The 24,934-nt window shown below is 41.2% G+C and overlaps 1 protein-coding gene across 7 annotated transcripts in view; it reads left to right on the plus strand.

The window, feature by feature from the left end:
• Positions 1 to 24,934, plus strand: part of NUP210L (nucleoporin 210 like) — a 161,092-nt gene that overhangs the window by 65,033 nt on the left and 71,125 nt on the right. For all 7 annotated transcript variants that reach the window (XR_010158103.1, XR_010158104.1, XM_001144608.6 and 4 more), the window contains exon 17: positions 18,669 to 18,861. Coding sequence is in view for 5 of the 7 variants with exons in the window: in XM_001144608.6 (XP_001144608.4) it covers positions 18,669 to 18,861 (193 nt within the window). In the remaining 2 variants the exon portion in view is untranslated. The remainder of the gene's footprint in view (positions 1 to 18,668; positions 18,862 to 24,934) is intronic.

Below are 24,934 nucleotides of genomic sequence, written 5' to 3' on the forward strand. Positions count from 1 at the left end.
CTTGTTTACTATACTTAAGTACATAATCAGCTTGTGATAATGGCAATAGACACTTGAGATCTGACTACATAACTTCCAAATTTTGCTGATATCCTTCGCTACCAAATCTTTTATTAACAATATTAATAAATAATAAAATTTACCTCTTCTCCAAACCAATCATGAAGAATAGTGATAAACAATAATATAGCTACTAAGTAGGCAACAGGGTATGAAAAATAAATGAGTTATCTATCCTAGAAAGTAGAACATCATATTATATAATAAACAATGTTGAGTACAGGTCCAAGCTTGGGAGCATAGAAGTCATTACTTAACCTATACAGAACAATTAGTTATTCCCATTTTCTGGATGAGAAAACCGAGCCTCCTAAAAGTCGATTAATTTTCCCAGTCATAAAGCTAGAAAGGAACACATTCTGTCTGACTCCAAAGTACATGTTATTTATGCCATACTGCCTTTTATTATGAAGAACAACAGTATGGGATGTTACAGGTTGTGAACCCATTTTTTTGAGTCAGACTTCACATCAAATATTATTTGAAGTTTATGAAGGAGTTACTATTTTTTTAAAGCACTCTGAGTGGAGTAGAATAAAAGTTACCCCTATAACATCATTGTCATTCAATGGCATTTTTCTTTTCATTTGAAATAATTCAAATTTACAGGCAAGTTGCAAGAAAAGAACTTTTTTCCCTGAATTATTTGAGAGTGAGTTACAGACATGATTCTCCATCACCCTATTGACATACACTAGCATATATTCACCCTTTTTTTTTTTTTTTTTTTTGAGACAGGATCTCACTGCAGTCATCCAGGCTGGAGCACATGGCACCATCTGCCACCTCAACTTTCCCCAGTCAGGTGATTTTCCCAACTCAACCCCCCAGTTAGCTGGGATTATAGGTGTGTGCCACCATGCTGGCTAATTTTTTGTATTTTTAGTAGAGATGGGGTTTTGCCATGTTGCCCAGGCTGGTCTCGAACTCCTGGGCTCAAGGGATCCACCCACCTCAGTCTCACAAAGTGCTGGGATTAGAGGTGTGAGCTACCGCGCCCAGCAGATCACCCTTTTAAAGTGTTCAAATCAAAGTTGTGCAACCATCGGTGCTATCTAACTTCAGGTCATTTTCATTTTCTCCGGAAGAAACTCCATACCCATTAGCAGTCACTCCTTATTTCCTCCATTTCCTAGCCCCGGCAACCCCACTGATAGACTTTCTGTCTCTATGGATTTGCCTATTCTGACGTTTCATATGAATGGAATAATACAATTATGTGTCCTTTGTGCCTAGCTTCTTTCATTTAGCATGTTTTCAAGTTTCATTCATATGGTAGCCTGTATCAGTAGTGCATTTTTTATGGCTAAGTAATATTCCATTGTGTAGATATACTACATTTTGTTTATCCCAGCCATCAGTTGATGGATATATGTGTTGTTTCCACCTTTGGCTATTATGAATAATGCTGCCATGAACTCACAAGTTTTTTTGTGAGTATATGTCTTCATTTCTCTTGAGTATATAGCTAAGAGTGGAATTGGTGGTTTGTATGTTAATTCCATGCTTAGCCTTTTGAAGAACTTCCAGCTGTTTCCAAAGTGGCTGCACCATTTTACATTTCCACTAGCAGTGTGTGAGGCTTCCAGGTTCTCCATATCCTTGCCAACAATTACTATTATTTGTCATTTTGATTATAGCCTTCCTAGTGGGTGTAAAGTGGTATCTCATTGTGGTTTTGATTTGTATTTTCCACTGTCTAATTATGTTGCACATTTTTTTTTTTTTTGAGATGCAGCTTCATTCTTTTCGCCCAGGCTGGAGTGAAGTGGTGCAATCTCAGCTCACTGCAACCTCCAGCCCCCGGGTTCAAATGATTCTCTTGCCTCATCCTCCTGAGTAGCTAGGATTATAGGTATGCACCACCACGCCCAGCTAATTTTTGTACTTTTAGTAGAAACGGGGTTTCACCATGTTGGCCAGGCTGGTCTCAAACTCCTGACCTCAACTGATCCACCCGCCTCGGCCTCCCAAAGTGCTGGGATTACAGGCGTGAGCCACTCTGCCTGGCCTATGTTGTGTATCTTTTTATGTGCTTATTGGCCATTTGTATATCTTCTTTTGACAAATGTATATTCAGATCCTTTGCCAATTTTTAATTGAACTATATGTCTTTTTATTGAGTTGCAAGAGTTCTTCATTTCATATATTCTGCATACAAGTCTCTTTTCAGATATATGATTTGCAAAAATGTTCTCTCATCACATGGGTTATCTTCTACTTTTTTTTTTTTAAGACACAGGGTCTCACTTTTCACTCAAGCTGCAGTGCAGTGACATGATCATAGGTCACTGTAACCTCCAACTCCTGGGCTCAAGCTAACTATCCTCTCACCTCAGCCTCCTAAGTGGCTGGGACTACAGTCACATGCCACCATATCCAGCTAATTTTTTTTTTTTCTGTAGAGATGAGGTCTCACTATATTGCCCAGGCTGGTCTCAAACTCCTGGCCTCAAATGATACTCCAGCCTTGGCCTCCCAAAGTGCTGGGATTACAGGCATAAGCCACCATGCTTGGCCTCACTTTTCTAATGACATCTTTTGAAGCACAAAAGTTTTTAACTTTGATGAATTCCAATTTATCAATTTTGTTACTATGGTTGTTGTTTGTACTTTTGGTGTCATATCTAATCTAAGAAACCATTGCCTAATCCAAGGGCATGAAGATTTATGCCTTTGATTTATTCTATGAGTTTTATAGTTTTAACTCTTACATTTAGCTCTCTGATCCACTTTGAGTTCATTTTTATGGTGTGAGGTAGGGTTCTAACTTCATTATTGTGTTTTGGTTTTGTTTTGTTTTTTTCTTTTCTTTTTTTTTTTTTTTTTTTTTTTTGAGACTGAGTCTCACTCTATTGCCCAGGCTGGAGTGCAGTGGTGTGATCTTGGCTCACTGCAATCTCTGCCTCCTGGGTTCAAGTTATTCTCATGGCTCAGCCTCCCCAGTAGCTGGAATTACAGGTGCCCGCCACCATGCCTGGCTAATTTTTGTATTTTTAGTAGAGACAGGGTTTCACCATATTGGCCAGGCTGGTCTCAAACTCCTGATCTCAAATGATCTGCCCGCCTTGGCCTCCCAAAGTGCTGGGATTACAGGCATGAGCCACTGTGCCCAGCCTCACTTCATTTTTTTTACATGTTGGTATCCACTTGACACAGCACCATTTGTTTAAAAGATTATTTCTTATACCTTGAGTTGTCTTGGCATTATTGTTGCAAATCTGTTAACCATAAACATGAGAGTTTATTTTTGGACTCTAAAATCTATTCTATTAATCTATACATCTTTATGTCAGTACCACACTGTCTTGATCACTGTAGTTTTGTAGTAAGTTTTGAGGTTGGGAAGTATGAATTTTGCAACTTTGTTCTTTTTCAATATTATTTTGGCTATTCTGAGTCCCTTGCATTTCCACATAAATTTTTAGGGTCAGCTTGTCAAAGCCAGCAGAGATTTTGATAGGGATTGCATTGAATCTGTAGATCAGTTTGAGGAGTATTGCCATTTTGATAATATTGCCTTTTGATTTATGAACATGGATATCTTTCTGTTTATTGGTATCTTTAATTTCTTTCAACAATGTTTCCTGTTTAAAGTATACAAGTTTTATACTCATTAGATTTATTCCTAAATATTTTGCTTTTTTGATGCTATCATAATTGGAATTTTTTCTTTATTTTATTTTATTTATTTATTTTTTTTGAGATGGAGTCTTGCTCTGTCGCCGAGGCTGGAGTGCAGTGGTACGATCTCGGCTCACTGCAAGCTCTGCCTCCTGAGTTCACACCATTCTCCCTCCTCAGCCTCCCGAGTAGCTGGGACTACAGGCGCCCACTACCAAGCCTGGCTATTTTTTTTTGTATTTTTAGTAGAGACAGGGTTTCACCTTGTTAGCCAGGATGGTCTCAAGCTCCTGATCTCATGATTCACCCACCTCAGCCTCCCAAAGTGCTGGGATTACAGGAGTGAGCCACTGCACCTGGCTTTTAGTTTTATTTTTAGGCCAGGTGCTGTGGCTCACGCCTGTAATCCCAGCACTTTGGGAGGCCGAATTGGGTGGATCATCTAAGGTCAGGAGTTCAAGACCAGCCTGGCCACTGTGGCTGGTAACTCATTGGTTATTTAGGAGTGTTTTTAATTTCCACACATTTGTGAATATTCCAGATTTCCTGTTACTGATTTCTAATTTCACTCCACTGTGATTAGAGAACATATTTTTAAATTTAAATCCTCCCCCCAACCCCAGCCTTTTTTTTTTTTTTAAAGAAATATGGGTCCCAGCTGGATGCAGTGGCTCATGCCTGTAATCCCAGCACTTTGGAAGGCCAAGGCAGGTGGATCACTTGAGCCCAGGAGTTGGAGACCAGCCTGGGCAACATGGCAAAACCCCATCTCTACCAAAAATACAAAAATTAGCCAGTCTTGTAACCTGGTCTCAAAATAAATAAATAAATAAATAAATAGACAAAAATTTTTAAAAAATAAAGCAGGGTCTCAACCAGCCTGGACAATATAGTGAGACCTTGTCTGTACAAAAAATTTAAGGCCGGGTGCGGTGGCTCATGCCTCTAATCCCAGCACTTTGGGAGGCTGACGTGGGAGGATCACTTGAGGTCAGAAGTTCAAGACCAGCCTGGCCAACACGGTGAAACCCCATCTCTACTAAAAATACAAAAATTAGTCAGATGTGGTGGCATATGCCTGTGAGTCCAGCTACTCAGGGGGCTGAGGTATGAGAATTGCTTGAACCCAGGAGATGGAGGTTGCAGTGAACTGAGATCACACCACTGCACTCCAGTTTGGGCAACAAAGCAAGACTGTGTCTCAAAAAAAAAAATTAAAAATTAGCCAAGCATGGTAACGTGCTCCTGTAGTCCCAGCTACTGGGGAGGCTGAGGTGGGAGGATTGCTTGAGCCAGGTAAGTGGAAGCTCCAGTGAGCCAAGATTGCGCCACTGCACTCCAGCCTGGGTGACAGAGTGAGACTCTGTCTCAAAAAAAAAAAAAAAAAAAAGAAAGGAAAAGGAAAGAAAAAACAACAGGGTTTACCACCCTGTTGAGTCTACCACCATCTCTAAATTGCACTGGTTAACTTTTACCCTTAGTAACTGAACACAGCACAGCTGCAGTTTCATACCATGCATGACAAGGTAGCCACCCAGGAATTAAAGGTTCCTCATCCCCCACCCTTTCATCCTTTCTCATCCCAAACCACCGTTTCTGTGCCACAGTGCCATTCTATCAAATCCCACCTCAATCACACCAATTGTTCAGGAAAAACTCTCAAACTGTGTTTTTCCTCTGCCCTCACACCACCACAACAATCGTTAACACAGAAGATTTCTGTTTCATGAAAAATATGAGAGAGGGAAGAAGAAAAAAGAAGACTTCTGTAACCAAACGTATGGGTTTTTTCCCCACACATCAAGCAGCAGACACCAGCTGGGTGTTCTCCAATTCAATTCTGACACTATCTACCTGGAGTTACTGTCAGATCTCACAGGTTGAGGGCTCAGTCACCAAGACTGCCCACACCTAAGACACAAGTTGCAAATCCAGGCCTCCAGAACTTCTGACCAACTGGCCTCTAGTTGGGGTTCCCCTGACCTCTTTGGGTTCAATTAATTTGCTGAAGTTGAGAGGTGAAGCCAGCTGGGCTTCTGGGTCTGGTGGGGACTTGGAGAACTTTACTGTCTAGCCAAAGGATTGTAAACACATCAATCAGCACTCTGTAAAAACACACCAATCAGCGCTTTGTGTCTAGCTAAAGGTTTGTAAATGCACCAGTCAGCACACTGTAAAAATGGACCAATCAGTGCTCTGTAAAATGGACCAATCAGCACTCTGTAAAATGGACCAATCAGCGCTCTGTAAAATGGACCAATCAGCAGGATGTGGGCGGGGCCAAATAAGGGAATAAAAGCTGGCCACTGAGCCGACAGTGGCAACCTGCTCGGTTGCTTTTCTGTGTTGTGGAATATTTGTTCATTTGGTCTTCACAGTAAATCTTGTTGCTTCTTACTCTTTGGGTCCACACTACCTTCATGAGCTGTAACACTCACCACGAAGGTCTGCAGCTTCACTCCTGGAGCCAGTGAGACCACGAACCCACCAGGAGGAATGAAGAACTTCTGATGTGCCACCTTTAAGAGCTGTAACACTAACTGTGAAGGTCTGCAGCTTTACTCCTGAAGCCAGCGAGATGATGAACCCACTGGGAGGAATGACCAAGTCCAGACGTGCCACCTTTAAGAGCTGTAACACTCAAGGCGAAGGTCTACAGCTTCACTCCTAAAGTCAGCGAGACCAGGAACCCACCAGAAGGAAGAAACTCTGGACACATCTGAAGGAACAAACTCCGTTTCTGACCAGTTCCGTAATTGGTCAGGAACCCACCGGAAGGAACCAATTATGGAAGCAGAGTGACTCATAGAACTCAGGGAAATATTTACTTATGTTTACCAGTTTATTATAAAGGATATTGTAAAGGATACAGATAAAGAGATACATAGGGTGAGATATAGGGATGGGGCGTGGAGCTTCCATGCCCTCACTGAGCATGCCATCCTCTGGGAATCTCCACCTGTTCAACTATCTACAAGCTCTAACTATTATTGAATTGTCTATTTCTTCCTCAATTCTGTCAGGTTTTGCTTCATGTATTTTGAGGCTCTGTTATTAGGTACATACGCATTTACAATTGTTACATCTTTTTAATAGATTGACCTTTGGCAATACCACAATGCAATTCTGACACCAATATGCAGTTAGCTCAGACTCCACGGTTTTAAAGGCACAGTTCCCAACAAGACTGCCCTCACTTCAGATGATAGTTGCAAATGGGGGGACTCACAGGCTACCCACTCTTATGACCAACAAGTTTGGTAATTTGTCAGAATGACTCACAGTTTTGTTATAAAGGATACAAATAATTTTGTATCCTTTTGAGAAAAATCTTCAGAGAGTCCCAGACACGCAGCGTCCATGCCCTCTCCATGGGATTAGGATCTGGTGAAAACATAACAGGTGGAACACATCAATGTGTTTACCAAACAGGAAATCCCACTGAGTTTTGGTGTCCAATGTTTTTTGTTTTTTGAGACAGGGTCTCACTCTGTTGCCCAGGCTGAGTGCAATGGCGTGATTATGGCTTGCTGCAGCCTCACTTCCTGGGCTTAAGTGATCCTCCCACCTCAGCCTCTAGAGGAGCTGGGACCACAGGTCTGTGCCATTACACTCAGTTAATTTTAAAATTTTTCTGTAGAGTCAGGGTCTCACTGGGTTGCCCAGGCTGGTCTTGAACTCCTGGGCTCAGGCAGTCTTCCTGTCTCGGCCTCCCAATGTGCTGGGATTGTAGGTGTGAACCACCATGCCCAGCTCCAGCGTTTTATTGGGATATTATTATGTAAACATGATTAATTATGTAAACATGATTAATTGAATAATTGGCCACGTGATTAAACTCCATCACCAGCCCTCCTCTTTTCCCTGGAGGTGGGGCTGCTATCACTTGACCCAAAACCTCATCCTTCTAATCACATGATTGGTCTTTCTGTCCTTATCCAACTCCATCCTGAGTCATCTCATTAGCATAAACTCAAATGTTATCCAAGGGGGCCACCATAAATAACAGACACAATCCTATTACTCAAGAAATTCCAAAGGTTTAGGGGTTACCTCCCAGGAACTGAGGACAACCTCTTTATTATAAATTATTATTTTATCATTATAAAATGACCTTTTCTTTAGTAACAATTTTTGTATTAAAGTCTATTTTGTCTGATGTTAGTGTAACTACTTCAGCTCTCTTTTGGCTACTGTTTGCATGATACATCTTTTTTTTTTTCCATCCTTATACTTGTGACCCATGAGTGTCTCTTGCAGACAACATATAGCTGGGCCATTTAAAATTTTCATTATGCTAATCAGACTTTTCATGGAACATAAAATTTATTTACACTTAATGTAATTACTGATAAGGTAGGCATTATGTCTGCCATTTTGCTATTTGTTTTTTATATGTCATATGTCTTTTCTGTTCCTCTTCTTCCATTTCTTCCTTCTTTTTCTTTTCTTTTTTTTTTTTTTTTTTTGGAAGCACAGTCTTGCTCTGTTGCCCAGGTTGGAGTATGGTGGCACTATCTCGACTCACTGCAACTTATACCTCCCAGGTTCAAGCAATTCTCCTGTCTCACCCTCCTGAGTAGCTGGGAATCCAAGAGCACATGCCACCATGCCCAGCTAATTTTTGTATTTTTAGTAGAGATGAAGTTTCATCATATTGGTCAGGCTGGTCTCAAACTCCTGACTTTGACTGATTTACCTGCCTTGGCCTCCCAAAGTTCTGGGTGTTTTTGTTGTTGTTATTTGTTTATTTATTTATTTATTTGAGATGGTCTCGCTCGGTCGCTTAGGCTGGAGTGCAGTGGTGCCATCTCTGCTCCCTGCAACCTCTGCCTCCTGGGTTCAAGTGATTCTCCTCAGAATCTCCTCCTAAGTAGTTGGGACTACAGGTGCACGCCACCGTGCTTGGGAAATTTTTTGGTATTTTTGGTAGAGACAGGGTTTCATCATATTGGTCAGGCTGGTCTCAAATTCCTGAATTCCTGACCTCAAGTGACCCGCCCACCTTGGCCTCCCAAAGTGCTGGGATTACAGGTGTGAGCCACTGCGCCCAGTCATTTCTTTCTCCTTCTTCTTCCTTTTTTTTTTTTTGAGATGGAGTCTTGCTCTGTCGCCCAGGCTGGAGTGCAATGGCATGATCTTGGTTCACTGCAACCTCCGCCTCCCAGGTTCAAACGATTGTCCTGCCTCAGCCTCCCGAGTAGCTGGGATTACAGGCATGCGCCACAATGCCTGGCTCATTTTTGTATTTTTAGTAGAGATGGGGTTTTGCCATGTTGGCCAGGCTGGTCTCAAACTCCTGACCTCAGGTAATCCACCCATCTCGGCCTCCCAAAGTGCTGGGATTACAGGTGTGAGCCACCATTCCCCGCCTCTTCCTTCTTCTGTGTTAGACATTTTCTAGTGTACTATTTTAACTGCTTTATTTTTTCTTTTACTATATTTTTGTGTATATGTGAATGATATTTTACTTAGCCACTTTTGTTTACAACTGAAACTCTAGGAATTTAAAATTAGCATCCTTGCCTGTGAGCTTTCCTTATAAATACCAAAAATGTTTCAGCCTTGTGTTCCACATTGTCCTGCTATGCTTTGTCCAGATGAACCTTTATGAGCCCGCTGCTCATATTCTGTTGCCCATAGTTTCACATGGGAAGACCAAGTGATCTTGACCTTGACCAAGAGATCTTGACCTTGACCAAGATCAATGGTTCATTGTGTACAGCTATTAGAATGCACCTCCTGGAACATTTTTGCTTTTTTTTTGTATGGCTTTTTTGAATTGGCTTAGGCAGAATTCTCATCTAACAAATAAAGCTAATGTGCTTCTCATTGAACTTTTTCTCCCATTCACATGCTAGCTAGAACTTAGATTTTCTGTAAAGATTTCAGTTGAGATATGGGGACAAACATTATGATAGTTCGTGACTACCACCAACTTCAATTTCTTTGGCTGCTGTTCTATTCAACTCCCTTAGCTGAGCCTTAAGGTCCCAGTTTATTTCCAGGTTAAAGAAGAGCCTGAGAAGCCAGGTATGGTGTCGGACACCTGTAGTCCCAGCTAGTTGGAAGGTGAGGTGGGAGCTTGCTTGAGCCCGGGAGTTTGCTCCTAGCCTGGGCAATATAGCAAGACCCCTCTCAAAAAAATTTTAATGTAAAATTTTTATTATTTTATTTAATTTTTTTTTGAGATAGGTTTTCACTCTATCACCCAGACTGTAGTGCAGTGGTGCAGTCATAGCTCACTGCAGCCTTGAACTCTTCGGCTCAAGTGATCCTCCCACCTCAGCCTCCTGAGTAGCTAGGACTATAGGCATGAGGCACCATGCCTGACTAATTTTTATTTTTTGCCCAGGCTGGTTTTGAGCTCCTGGCCTCAAGCAATCCTCCCACCTTGGCCTCCCAAAGTTCTGGGATTACAGACGTGAGCCACCATGCTCAGCCAAAATTTTCGTTTAAAGGAAAGAAAGGAAGTACTCCAAAGTTCTTTCCTTACAAAATAAATAAATAAGAAAAGCCTGAGCAATGCTGGCCTCAAACTTACTCAGCTTTTCATCACTGGGCTTCATGATGAACTGCATGGCCTTCTTGTTTAGTGTTGGCTTAGGGAGCTGTGTTGTTTTGAGTAATTTTATTAATTATTGCCCTAAGGATTACAATTAACATCTTAATCTTTAGTAACCTAGTTTGGCATCATACCAACTTAATTTCAGTAGTGTGTAAAACCTTTGCTCCGATATAGACCCATTTCCTGTCCCTTGTTTGTGCTGTTTTTGTCATATAAATTACATTTTTATATACTATGCCCATCAAACCAGTAAATATATATATTGTTTTCTTTTTTTTTTTTTTGAGACAGATTCTCACTTCGTTGCCCAGGCTGGAGTGCAGTGATGTGATCATAGTTCACTGCATTCTCTGCCTCCCAGACTCAAGTGATTCTCCTGCTTCAGCCTCCTGAGTAGCTGGGATTACAGGTGTGTGCCACCACATCCAGCTAATTTTTGTATTTTTAGTAGAGACAGGGTTTCACCATGTTGGCCAGGCTGGTCTTGAACTCCTGACCTCAAATGATCCACCCACCTCGGCCTTCCAAAGTGTTGGGATTACAGGCATGAGCCACTGTACCTGGCCTTTTTTTTTGGAGATAGGGTCTTCCTCTGTTTTCCTGGCTGATTCATGGTTCACCGCAACTTCCACCTCCCCAGCTCAAAGGATCCTCCCACCCCAGCCTCCCTAGTAGCTGGGACTACAGGTACACACACGCCACTGTGCCTAGCTAATTTTTGTAATTTTTTTTTTTTTTTTTTTTGTAAAGATGAGGTCTCGCTGTGTTGCCCAGGCTGGTCTTGAACTCCTGGGCTCAAGCGATCCGCCCACCTCGACCTCCCAAAGTGCTGAGATTACAGGCTTGAGCCACCACGCAGCCTATAATTATTACTTTATAAATATTTTTTTCTTTTTTCTTTGAGACTGAGTCTCACTCTGTTGCCCAGGTTAGAGTGCAGTGGCGTGATCTTGGCTCACTGCAACCTCCGCCTCCTGGGTTCAAGCAATTCTCCTGTCTCAGCCTCCCAAGTAGCTGGGACTGCAGATGCATGCCACCATGACTGGCTAATTTTTGTATTTTTAGTAGAGACAGGGTTTTACCATATTGGTCAGGCTGGTCTCAAACTTCTGACCTCAGGTGATCCACCCGCCTCAGCCTCCCTAACTGCTGAGATTATAGGCGTGGACCACCGCACCCGGCCATATATTTTCTTTTAAATCAGATAGAAAAAAAGAATAATTACAACCGAAAATACATTTATACTGTCCTTTATATTTACCTATGTAATTATCTTTTCCAGATTATTTCTTCATGGTGATTCAAGCTATTGTCTAGTGACCTTTCATTGCAGCCCGAAGGACTCCCTTTAGTATTTCTTGTAAGACAGGTCTGCTAGCAATAAATTCTCTCCATTTTTGTTGGATCTTAGAATGTCTTAATTTCTCCATTTTTGAAGGATTATTCTACCCAATATAGAATTGTTGGCTGGCAGTCTTTTTATTTTATTTTATTTTATTTTATTTTTATTTATTTTTTTGAGACAGAGTATCGCTGTGTCACCCAGGCTGGAATGATCTCGGCTCATTGCAACCTCTGCCTCCTGGATTCAAGCAATTCTTGTGCCTCAGCCTCCTGAGTAGCTGAGACTACAGGCCCACACCACCACGCCTGGCTAATTTTTTGGATTTTTAGTAGAGACGGGGTTTCACCATGCTGCCCAGGCTGGTCTCAAACTCCTGAGCTCAGACAATCCACCTGCCTCGGCCCCCCAAAGTGCTAGGATTACAGGCGCGAGCCACTGCACCTGGCCCTTTTTCTTTTACTTTGAATGTGTCATCTCACTGCCTTCTGGTCCTCATGGTTTCTGATGAAAGATCAGCTATTAATCCCATGGAAGATCCCTTATGAGGGGTGAATCCCTTCCCTTTCTGTTTTTATGATTCTGTCTTTGACTCTGGACAGATTGATTATGATGTGTCTAGATGTAGATCTTTTTGAATTTATTCTGCTTGATGTTGATGGATTGATGTTGTTTGAGCTTCTTGAATGTTTAATGTTTTTCATCAATTTGGTAAGTTTTGGCCATTATTTCTTCAAATATTCTTTCTTCCTCTATTCTTCTATCTCCTCTCCTTCTAGCACTCCATTTTTGCATATACTGGTACGTATGATGGTGTCCCACAGGTCTCTGATGTTTGTTCTTTTTTTTCATTCTTTTTTCTTTTTATTCATCAGACTGGATAATCTCAGTTGACCTAGCTTCAAGTTCTCCAATTCTTTCTTCAGCCTGTTCAAATCTGCTGTTGAATTCCTCTAGTTAATTTTTCATTTCAATTATTGTACTTTTCAACTTCAGAATTTCTTTTTGGTTCTTTTTTGTTATAACTTCTATCTCTTTATTGGTATTCTCTGTGTAATGTGATAGCACTTTTGTATTTTCCTTTAGTTATTCAAACATGAATACCTTTAGTTCTTTGGACATTAAAGTTAATTAGAAGTCTGTCCGGGCACAGTGGCTCATGTTTGTAATCCCAGCACTTTGGGAGGCTGAGGTGGGTGGATCACGAGGTCAGGAGTTCAAGACCATCCTGGCCAATCTGATGAAACCCTGTCTCTACTAAAAATACAAAAATTAGCCGGGCGTGGTGGCACACGCCTGTAGTCCCAGCTACTAGGGAGGCTGAGGCAGGAGAATCGCTTGAACCTGGGAGGTGGAGGTTGCAGTGAGCTGAGATCGTGCCACTGCACTCCAGCCTGGCAACAGAGTGAGACTCTGTTTCAAAAAAAAAAAAAAAAAGAAGTCTTTGTCTGGCCCAGGCATGGTGGCTCATACCTGTAATTCCAGCACTCTGGGAGCCTGAGGTGGACGGATCCTTTGAGTCCAGGAATTCGAGACCAGCCTGAGTGACATGGCAAAACCCCACCTCTGCAAAAATACAAAAATTAGCCATGCATGGTGGTGCATGCTTGTAGTCTCAGCTACTTGGGAGGCTGAGGTGGGAGGATTGCTTGAGTCCAGGAGGCAGAGGATGCAGTGAGCTATGATTGCATCACTGCATTCCAGCCTGGGCAATGAAGTAAGACTCCATCTCAAAAAAGGAAAAAAAAAAAGAAGTATTTGTCTTGTAAGCTCAATGTCTGGGCATTCTCAAGGCAGTTTCTATGGAAACTGCTTTTATTCTCATGTATGGACCATACTTATTTCTTTACATTTCTAATAATCTTTTGTTAAAAACTCAACATTTTATATAATATAATGTAGCAACTCTGAAATCAAATTCTTCTCCTCCCCTGGTTTTGTGGCTGCTTTTGTTTTTTGTTTTTGCTGAGAACATTTATTTAGTGTCTTTTCTGAACTAGTTCTGTAACATCTGTACTCTTTGACCTATGTGGCCACTAAAAGTCTCTGCTTAGTTAGCTTCATGGTCAGCTAATTATTGGCAAATACTTATTTGTGTTCCTGGTATTTTTATTGAGATTATGTTAAATTTATTTATTAACTTGGAGTAAGTGGAATATTTATGATGTTGAGTCATTGAGTTATCTTGTCAAAGAATGTGTATATGTGTGTGTATATATATGTATACGTGGGTATGTCTCACATATATATGAGAGCTTAGAGACATGTTTTAAAATTGCTGTACAACTCATACTTTTTTAAAACAAATTTTATTTACAAGCTCTGTTCACTGAAAGGGCCTATAACCCAATAGTGATGTACAAACATCTGGGTTTCTAAATACTAGTCCCCATTTAAAGGAATCAGAGCCTCTTGGAGAACTAGTTGATTCCAGCTCAGTAGGGAAAGTGAACAATGAGTCTCAAACAACTTGCGTTAGAAAACAAAGAAGTGCTCAAAGAGTAATGGTGACTTCTCAAAAAGCAGCTGGCTTGAAGGGACCCCTACTCTCCAAATTGTAGATAATTTGAGCATCCAAAAAATAATGGCAGAGGGTTGAAAAATTACCTATTGAGTACAATGTTTACTACAGTAAAAGCCCAGACTTCACCATTGTGTCATACATGCATGTAAGACATCTGCACTTGTACCCCTTAAATATATCTTTTAAAAAATAATGACAGAAATATCAACTTAAAATTCATTATCCCAGCGGGGTGTGGTGGCTTACGCCTGTAATCCCAGAACTTTGGGAGGCCGAAGCAGGTGGATCACAAGGTCAGGATTTGAGACCAGCCTGGCCAACATAGTGAAACCCCGTCTCTACTAAAAGTACACAAAAAATTAGCCAGGCGTAGTGGCGGGTGCCTGTAGTCCCAGCTACTAGGGAGGCTGAGGCAGGAAAATCACTTGAACTGGGGAGGCAGGGGTTGCAGTGAGCCGAGATCATGCCACTGCACTCCATCCTTGGTGACAGAGTGAGACTCCATCTCAAAAAAAAAAAAAAAAAATCGTGATCCCATAGTGATGCTCAAGGTTATAAGAGAAAAATGAAGGAAGAAAGAGACAGAAGGAGGGAGAAAGAGAAGAAAAATAAATTGAGGAAGGAAGAGAAGGAGGGATGGAAGAGAAAAAAGGATGCTCTTTTCCAGGAAAATACCAGCTTATATAAAATGAATCATAGAATTAGAAATTTATGATTTTGTAATCCTCCTTGTAATAATTGATCCTGGCAAAGATCATCAATGGATATTAAGACTAGTAAGTGAAAGCTTGTTGGGAAATGGGATAGTCTTAAGATTTCAAATTATCACCCACAGAGGGGAAACCATACCTTTATACTGGAGAGATCTCCAGTGGCAGTCACCACCTTCAGCAGATAATCAAATTTGGCATCACTAATAGTGGTACAACCTGATATTATGTGCAAGTAAATTTTTAACAGACTCTCCAAAACAAAAAACAACGACAAAAAAAAAAAAAAAACTGAGGGGGACCCAATTTGTAACATGTGCCAAATTCTATGGTGTTAATACTCCCATCATGGCCGATTTCAGGTTACCAATATGATATCACTATTCAGAGTTGTCAAGAGATGCTAACAATCAGCTTACCTATGAGCCTGCTCCAGTATACCATTGAATTTATTTATTTATTTATTTATTTATTTATTTATTTATTGAGACAGAGTCTCACTCTGTCGCCCAGGCTGGAGTGCAGTGGTCCATTCTCGGCTCACTGCAACCCCCACCTCCCAGGTTCAAGCGATTCTCGTGCCTCAGCCTCCTGAGTAGCTGGGACTACAGGCATGCACCACCGTGCCCGGCTAATTTTTGTATTTTTAATAGAGACAGGGTTTCGCCATGTTAGCCAGGCTGGTCTCGAACTCCTGACCTCAAGTGATCCGCTCGCCTTGGCATCCCAAAGTGCTGAGATTACAGATATAAACCACGATGCCTGGCCCTTATTTATTTATTTATTTGAGATGGTCTCACTCTGACACCTAGGGTAGAGGGCAGTGGTGCAATCATAGCTCATTGTAACCTTGAACTTGGGCTCAAGCGATCCTTCCACCTCAGTTTCTCAAGTAGCTGTGACTACAGGTGCACACCATCATATGTGACTAATCTTTTTTATTTTTTGTAGGGATGTGGGTTTCATACTTTGGGAGGCCGAGGTGGGAGGATTGTTTGAGCCCAGGAGTTCAAGACCAGCCCTGGCAACACAGTGAGACCCCGTCTCTACAAAAAATAAAAAAATTCTTGCAGCAGTAAGGTGATATCACATTGTGGTTTTGATGTGCATTTCCCTGATCATTAGTGATGCTGAGCATTTTTTCATATGTTTGTTATCCATTTGTATATTTTCTTTTGAGAATTGTCTGTTCACGTCCTTAGCCCACTTTTTGATGAGGTTGTTTGTTTTTTCCTTGCTAATTTGTTGGAGTTCATTGTAGATTCCGGATATTAGTTCTTTGTCAGATGTATAGATCGTGAAGATTTTCTCCCACTCTGTGGGTTGTCTGTTTACTCTACTGACTGTTCCTTTTGCTGCGCAAAAGCTCTTTAGTTTAATTAAGTTCCAGCTATTTATCTTTGTTTTAATTGCATTTGCTTTTGGGTTCTTGGTCATGAAATCCTTGCCTAAGCCAAAGTCTAGAAGGGTTTTTCCAATGTTATCTTCTAGAATTTTTATAGTTTCAAGTCTTAGATTTTAGTCCTTGATCCATCTCGAATTGATTTTTGTATAAGGTGAGGGATGAGGACCCAGTTTCATTCTCCTACATGTGGCTTGCCAGTTATCCCAGTACCATTCGTTAAATAGGGTGTCATTTCCCCACATTATGCTTTTGTTTGCAAGAATGGCCATAATTGCCAGGTGCGGTGGCTCACGCCTGTAATCCCAACACTTTGGGAGGTCAAGGCGGGCGGATCATGAGGTCAGGAGATCAAGACCATCCTGGCTAACACGGTGAAACCCCGTCTCTACTAAAACTACAAAAAATTAGCCGGTCGTGGTGGCAGGCGCCCGTAGTCCCAGCTACTCGGGAGGCTGAAGCAGGAGAATGGCATGAACCCGGGAGGTGGAGCTTGCAGTGAGCCGAGATCTCACCACTGCACTCTAGCCTGGGCAACAGAGCGAGACTCTGTCTCAAAAAAAAAAAAAAAAAAAAAAAAAAAAGGAATGGCCATAATTAAAATAAAAAAATACAAAAAATAATAGATGTTGGTGTAAATATGGTGAACAGGGAACACTTCTATGCTGCTGGTGAAAATGTAAACTAGTACAGCCACTATGGAAAACAGTGTGGAGATTCCTTAAAGACCTAAAAGTAAAGCTACCATTTGATCCAGCAATCCCACTACTGGGTAGCTACCCAGAGGAAAAGAAGTCATTATATGAAAAAGATACTTGCACACATGTTTATAGCAGCACACTTTGCAATTGCAAAAATGTGGAACCAACTGAGATGCCCATCAATTAACGAGTGGATAAAGAAACTGTGATACACACACACACACACACACACACACACGCGCGATGGAATACTACTCAGCCATATAAAGGAATGAATTAGGGCCGGGCGTGGTGGCTCATGCCTGTAATCTCAGCACTTTGGGAGGCTGAGGTGGGCAGATCACGAGGTCAGGAGATTGAGACCATCCTGGCTAACATGGTGAAATCCCGTCTCTACTAAAAATACAAAAAAATTAGCCGGGCATAGTGGCACGTACCTGTAATCCCACCTACTTGGAAGGCTGAGGCAGGAGAATCGCTTGAACCCAGGAGGCGGAGGTTGCAGTGAGCCGAAATTGTGCCACTGCACTCCAGCCTGGGTGACAGAGCAACACTCTATCTCAAAAAAAAAAAAAAAAAAAAAAAAAGGAATGAATTGATGGTATTTGCAGCAACCTGGATGGGATTGGACACTATTATTCTAAGTGAAGTAGCTCAGGAATGGAAAACCAAACATCGTGTGCTCTTACTCATAAGTAGGAACTAAACTATGAGGATGCAAAGGCAAAAGAATGGCACAATAGACTTTGGGGACTCAGGGGGAAAGGTGGAGGGGGGTAAGAGATAAAAGACTACAAGTTGGGTCCACTGTATACTTCTTGGGTGATGAGTGCACCAGAATCTCACAAATCATCACTAAAGAACTTACTCTTGTAACCAAATACCACTTGTTCCCCAAAAACTTACGGAAATAAAAAAATTTAAAAATTAAAATTAATAAAAATTAAAAAAAAATTATCCAGGTGTGGTGGCACGCACCTGTAGTCCTAGCTACTCAGGCAACTGAATTGGGAGGATGGCTTGAGCCTGGAAGGTTGAGGCTGTAATGAGCCATGGTCACACTGCTATGCTCCAGCCCATGCAACTGAGAGATACCCTGTCTCAAAAAAAAAAAAAAAAAAAAAAAAAACTGGCCTGGACTTTACAAAAAATTCAATATCATGAAAAACAATAACAAAAAAGGGCAAATGTGCCTTTTCTAGATTAAAATATACCAAAAAGGTAAACAATCAAATACAATGCATACATACACCTTGATTAACTTCTAGATCTAAACTAAAAAACATATAAAAATATTTTGGGGCGACATTTTGGGGAATGGAAATATTGACTATACATTTGCTGACATTGAATTAGTGTTAATATTATTGTGTGTGATATCCTGTTTCTTACATAGCAGAATGTTCTCGTATTCTTAGGATACATGCTGAAATAGTTAGGGGTGAAGTGCAATGATGCCTACATCAACAAAACAAAATAACAATCATATATGGAAGGTGAGGAAGGAGAGGGAGAGAGAGAAAAGGCAATGTAACTAAATATTAAGAACTGGTGAATCCAGGTGAAGTGTATGTATATAGGTATTTATTATATTGTTCTTTCAATAGCTACAAGTTTGCAAATTTTTAAGGTAAAAATATTGAGAGAAAACTCGATTCCTAGCTTTAGAGATATCTTACTACCCCTTAGGCTATTGATTTTTAAATTGTTGTTTTATTACTTTTTATTTTAATGCAGATTCCTGTATCAAGACTGAGGGACACAGTCCTGGAACTAGCAGTGTTTGATCAACATAGGAGAAAGTTTGATAATTTCAGTTCACTAATGCTAGAATGGAAATCCTCCAATGAAACACTAGCCCATTTCGAAGATTATAAATCAGTGGAAATGGTAGCAAAAGATGATGGCAGTGGGCAGACCCGGTTACATGGTATTGTGAAAATATACAAGTCTTTTCATATACCTGAGTGTTTTTTTGTTTGTTTGTTTGTTTTGTTTTGTTTTGTTTTTTGCTTTAAGTTCTAGGGTACATGTGCACAACGTGCAGGTTTGTTACATATGTATACATGTGCCATGTTGGTTTGCTGCACCCATTAATTTGTCATTTACATTAGGTATTTCTCCTGATGCTATCTCTCCCCCATCCCCGCACCCCATGATAGGCCCTGGTGTGTGATGTTCCCTGCCCTGTGCCCAAGTGTTCTCATTGTTCAATTCCCACCTCTGAGAGAGAACGTGCGGTGTTTGGTTTTCTGTCCTTGTGATAGTTTGCTCAGAATGATGGTTTCAAGCTTCATCCATGTCCCTACAAAGGACACGAACTCATCCTTTTTTATGGCTCCATAGTATTCCATGGTGTATATGTGCCACATTTTCTTAATCCAGTCTATCATTGATGGACATTTTGGTTGGTTCCAGGTCTTTGCTATTGTGAATAGTGCTGCAATAAACATACGTGTGCATGTGTCTTTATAGTAGCATGATTTATAATCCTTTGGGTATATACCCAGTAATGGGATGGCTGGGTCAAATGGTATTTCCAGTTCTAGATCCTTGAGGAATCGCCACACTGTCTTCCACAACGGTTGAACTAGTTTACAGTCCCACCAACAGTGTAAAAGTGTTCCTATTTCTCCACATCCTCTCCAGCATCTGTTGTTTCCTGACTTTTTAGTGATTGCCATTCTAACTGGTATGAGATGGTATCTCATTGTGGCTTTGATTTGCATTTCTCTGATGGCCAGTGATGATGAGCATTTTTTCATGTGTCTGTTGGGTGCATAAATGTCTTCTTTTGAAAAGTGTCTGTCCATATCCTTTGCCCACTTTTTGATGGGGTTGTTTGATTTTTTTCTTGTAAATTTGTTTAAGTTCTTTGTGGATTCTGGATATTAGCCTTTTGTCAGATGGGTAAATTGCAAAAATTCTCTCCCATTCTGTAGGTTGCCTGTTCACTCTGATGGTAGTTTCTTTGGCTGTGCAAAAGCTCTTTAGTTTAATTAGATCCCATTTGTCTATTTTGGCTTTTGTTGCCATTGCTTTTGGTGTTTTAGTCATGAAGTCCTTGCCCATGCCTATGTCCTGAATGGTATTGCCTAGGTTTTCTTCTAGGGTTTTTATGGTTTTAGGTCTAACATTTAAGTCTTTAATCCATCTTAAATTAATTTTTGTATAAGGCGTAAGGAAGGGATTCAGTTTCAGCTTTCTTTCTTTTTTATTTTATTTTATTATTATTATACTTTAAGTTTTAGGGTACATGTGCACAATGTGCAGGTTAGTTACATATGTATACATGTGCCATGCTGGTGCGCTGCACCCATTAACTCATCATTTGGCATTAGGTATATCTCCTAATGCTATCCCTCCCCCCTTCCCCCACCCCACAACAGTCCCCAGAGTGTGATGTTCCCCTTCATGTGTCCATGTGTTCTCATTGTTCAATTCCCACCTATGAGTGAGAATATGTGGTGTTTGGTTTTTTGTTCTTGCGATAGTTTACTGAGAATGATGATTTCCAATTTCATCCATGAGATGGAGTCTTGCTCTGTCACCCAGGCTGGAGTGCAGTGGCATGATCTTGGCTCACTGCAAGCTCCACCTCCTGGGTTCACGCCATTCTCCTGCCTCAGCCTCCCGAGTAGCTGGGACTACAGGTGCCCACCACCACACCCAGCTAATTTTTGTATTTTTAGTAGAGACGAGGTTTCTCCATGTTAGCCAGGATGGTCTCGATCTCCTGACCTCATGATCTACCCTCCTCGGCCTCCCAAAGTGCTGGGATTACAGGCATAAGCCACTGCACCCCACCCAGTTTCAGCTTTCTACATATGGCTAGCCAGTTTTCCCAGCACCATTTATTAAATAGGGAATCTTTTCCCCATTTCTTGTTTTTGTCAGGTTTGTCAAAGATCAGATGGTTGTAGATGTGTGGTGTTATTTCTGAGGTCTCTGGTCTGTTCCATTGGTCTATATCTCTGTTTTGGTACCAGTACCATGCTGTTTTGGTTACTGTAGCCTTGTAATATAGTTGGAAGTCAGGTAGTGTGATGCCTCCAGCTTTCTTCTTTTTGCTTAGGATTGTCTTGGCAATGTGGGCTCTTTTTTGGTTCTATATGAACTTTTCCAATTCTGTGAAAAAAGTCATTGGTAGCTTGATGGGGATGGCATTGAATCTATAAATTACCTTGGGCACTATGGCCATTTTCATGATATTGATTCTTCCTATCCATGAGCATGGAATGTTCTTCCATTTGTTTGTGTCCTCTTTTATTTCGTTAAGCAGTGGTTTGTAGTTCTCCTTGAAGAGGTCCTTCACATCCCTTGTAAGTTGGATTCCTAGGTATTTTATTGTCTTTGTAGCAATTGTGAATGGGAGTTCACTCATGATTTGGCTCTCTGTTTGTCTGTTATTGGTGTACAAGAATGCTTGTGATTTTTGCACATTGATTTTATATCCTGAGACTTTGCTGAAGTTGCTTATCAGCTTAAGGAGATTTGGGGCTGAGATGATGGGGTTTTCTAAATATACAATCATGTCATCTGCAAACAGTGACAATTTGACTTCCTCTTTTCCTAATTGAATACCCTTTATTTCTTTCTCTTGCCTGATTGTCCTGGCCAGAACTTCCAACACTATGTTGAATAGGAGTGGTGAGAGAGGGCATCCCTGTCTTGTGCCAGTTTTCAAAGGGAATACTTCCAGTTTTTGTGCATTTCAGTATGATATTGGCTGTGGGTTTGTCATAAATAGCTCTTATTATTTTGAGATACATCCCATCAATACCTAGTTTAATAAGAGTTTTTAGCATGAAGTACTGTTGAATTTTGTCGAAGGCCTTTTCTGCAACTATTGAGATAATCATGTGGTTTTTGTCTTTGGTTCTGTTTATGTGATGGATTATGTTTATTGATTTGCGTATGTTGAACCAGCCTTGCATCCCAGGGATGAAGCCAACTTGATCTTGGTGGATAAGCTTTTTGATGTGCTGCTGGATTCGGTTTGCCAGTATTTTATTGAGGATTTTCTCATCAATGTCCATCAGGGATATTGGTCTAAAATTCTCTTTTTTTGTTGTGTCTCTGCCAGGCTTTGGTATCAGGATGATGCTGGCCCCATAAAATGAGTTAGGGAGGGTTCCCTCTTTTTCTATTGACTGGAAAAAAGTTTCAGAAGAAATGGTACCAGCTCCTCTTGTACCTCTGGTAGAATTCAGCTGTGAATCCGTCTGGTCCTGGACTTTTTTTGGTTGGTAGACTATTAATTATTGCCTCAATTTCAGAGCCTGTTATTGGTCTATTCAGTGATTCAGCTTCTTCCTGGTTTAGTCTTGGGAGGGTGTATGTGTCCAGAAATTTATCCATTTCTTCTAGATTTTCTAGTTTATTTGCGTAGAGGTGTTTATAGTATTCTCTGATGGTAGTTTGTATTTCTGTGGGATTGGTGGTGATATCCCCTTTATCATTTTTTATTGCGTCTATTTGATTCCTCTCTCTTTTCTTCTTTATTAGTTTTTCTAGCAGTCTATCAATTTTGTTGATCTTTTCAAAAAAACCAGCTCCTGGATTCATTGATTTTTTGTTTGTTTGTTTGTTTTTTTGAGACGGAGTCTCGCTCTTTCGCCCAAGCCGGAGTGCAGGGGCACTATCTCAGCTCACTGCAAGCTTCGCCTCCCGGGTTCATACCATTCTCCTGCCTCAGCCTCCTGAGTAGCTGGGACTACAGGCGCCCGCCACCTCACCCGGCTAATTTTTTGTATTTTTAGTAGAGACAGGGTTTCACCGTGTTAGCCAGGGTGTTCTCAATCTCCTGACTTGGTGATCCGCCCGCCTCGGCCTCCAAAGTGCTGGGATTACAGGCGTGAGCCACCGCGCCCAGCGATTCATTGATTTCTTGAAGGGTTTTTTGTGTCTCTATCTCCTTCAGTTCTGCTCTGATCTTAGTTATTTCTTGCCTTCTGCTAGCTTTTGAGTTTGTTTGCTCTTGCTTCTTTAGTTCTTTCAATTGTGATGTTAGGGTGTCAATTTTAGATCTTTCCTGCTTTCTCTTGTGGGTATTTAGTGCTATAAATTTCCCTCTACCCACTACTTTAAATGTGTCCCAGAGATTCTGGTATGTTGTGTCTTTGTTCTCATTGATTTCAAAGAACATCTTTATTTCTGCCTTCATTTCGTTGTTTACCCGGTAGTCATTCAGGAGCAGGTTGTTCAGTTTCCATCATGTAGTTGTGCGATTTTGAGTGAGTTTTTTAATCGTATATCTGAGTGTTTCTACACTTATTTTCTTTCTTTCTTTCTTTTTTTTTTTTTTTTTTTTTTTGAGACAGAGTCTCACTGTGTTGCCCAGGCTGGGGTGCAATGGTGCTATCTCGGCTTACTGCAACCTCTGCCTTCGGGATTCAAGCAATTCTTGTGCCTCAGTCTCCTGAGTAGCTGGGACTATAGGCATGTGCCACCATGCCCAGCTAATTTTTTGTATTTTAGTAGAGACCGAGTTTCACCATGTTGCCCAAGATGGTCTCGAGCTCCTGAGCTCAGGCAATCCACCTGCCTTGGCCTCCCAAAGTGCTAGGATTACAGGCATGAGCTGCCACACCCAGCCCTAAATATTTTCTTATGGGCAAGAGTTTTATTTTAGATTTTATCACGTATCACCTTTTATCTTTGACTCTTGTATTTTTTAGAAAATGTGAAGGTAGTTTTCCTTGTTTACAAAGCTAGGGCTGAGGGGCCAACATTTCTTACAAGAACATAAAATTAAATTATTTTTAAAATATATTTCTTTTTCTTTAGAGACAGGATATTATTCTGTCTCCCAGGCTGGAGAGCAGTAGAGCAGATCATAGCTTACTATAACCTCAAACTCTTGGACTGAAGTGATCCTCCTGCCTCAGCCGCCCTAGTAGCTAGGACTGTAGGTGCATGCCACCAAGAGCAGCTAATTTTTTAATTTTTTGTAGAGACAGGTTCTCACTATGTTGCCCAAGCTGGTCTCAAACTCCTGGCCTGAAGTGATCCTCCCACCTCAGCCTCTCAAAGTGCTGGGATTACAGGCATGAGCCATTGTGCCTGATTTTATTTTATTTTATTTTATTTTATTTTATTTTATTTTATTTGTTTATTTACTGAGATGGAATCTCGCTCTGTCTCCCAGGCTGGAATGCAGTGGCGCAATCTCGGCTCATTGCAACCTCTACCTCCCGGTTTCAAGCGATTCTCCTGCCTCAGCCTCCCGAGTAGCTGGGCTTACAGGCCTGCACCACCTCACCTGGCTAATTTTTTGTATTTTTAGTAGAGACAGGGTTTCACTATGTTGGCCAGGCTGGTCTCGAACTCTTGACCTCAAGTGATCTGCCTGCCTCGGCCTTCCAAAGTGCTGGGATTACAGGCATGAGCCACCACGCCCAGTGCCTGACTCAATTTTAAAATGTATTGACTGCCTACTATTTTCCTAATATTATTTATTTGTTAATAAATATTTATTGAAAGGCTACATGTAAGGTCCTCTGCTAGGCACTGGAGATGATGAATGAGATTGACATGGCTTTTCCCTCATATACTTATAGTCTAAGGCAGACTATAGCTGGAGAAACCAGACTTTAAACATTACAACTGTGTTAAGTGCAAATACAGGAAGACTTGAGAGCTTCAGGGAGACCTAACCTCGTCTTGAACAGGGAAGGCTACCCTGAGAAAGTGACATTTATGCTGAGACCTGGAGTGGTGACAGGAAGAGGAAATAGCAAGAATGAGCTTAAGAAGGCGAGTGAGACTAAGTCAGAGAGGCACGAGGCATAGATGAGGTTCTAAAAAGGCAACAAGCCCTCATGCCCAAGTGCTTATTAAGCTTCTGCTTGTGTCATATTTGCTGATGTCCCATTCGCTGATGTCCCATTCGCTGATGTCCCATTCACTAATGTAAGTCACCTGACAAAAACCAGAGTCAAGGTGGGTGGGACTATACAAAGGCATGGATACCAGCAGGCATGATTCACTGTGGACCATTA

Source organism: Pan troglodytes, chromosome 1, assembly GCF_028858775.2.
Source record: "Pan troglodytes isolate AG18354 chromosome 1, NHGRI_mPanTro3-v2.0_pri, whole genome shotgun sequence".
Lineage (NCBI taxonomy): Eukaryota > Metazoa > Chordata > Mammalia > Primates > Hominidae > Pan > Pan troglodytes.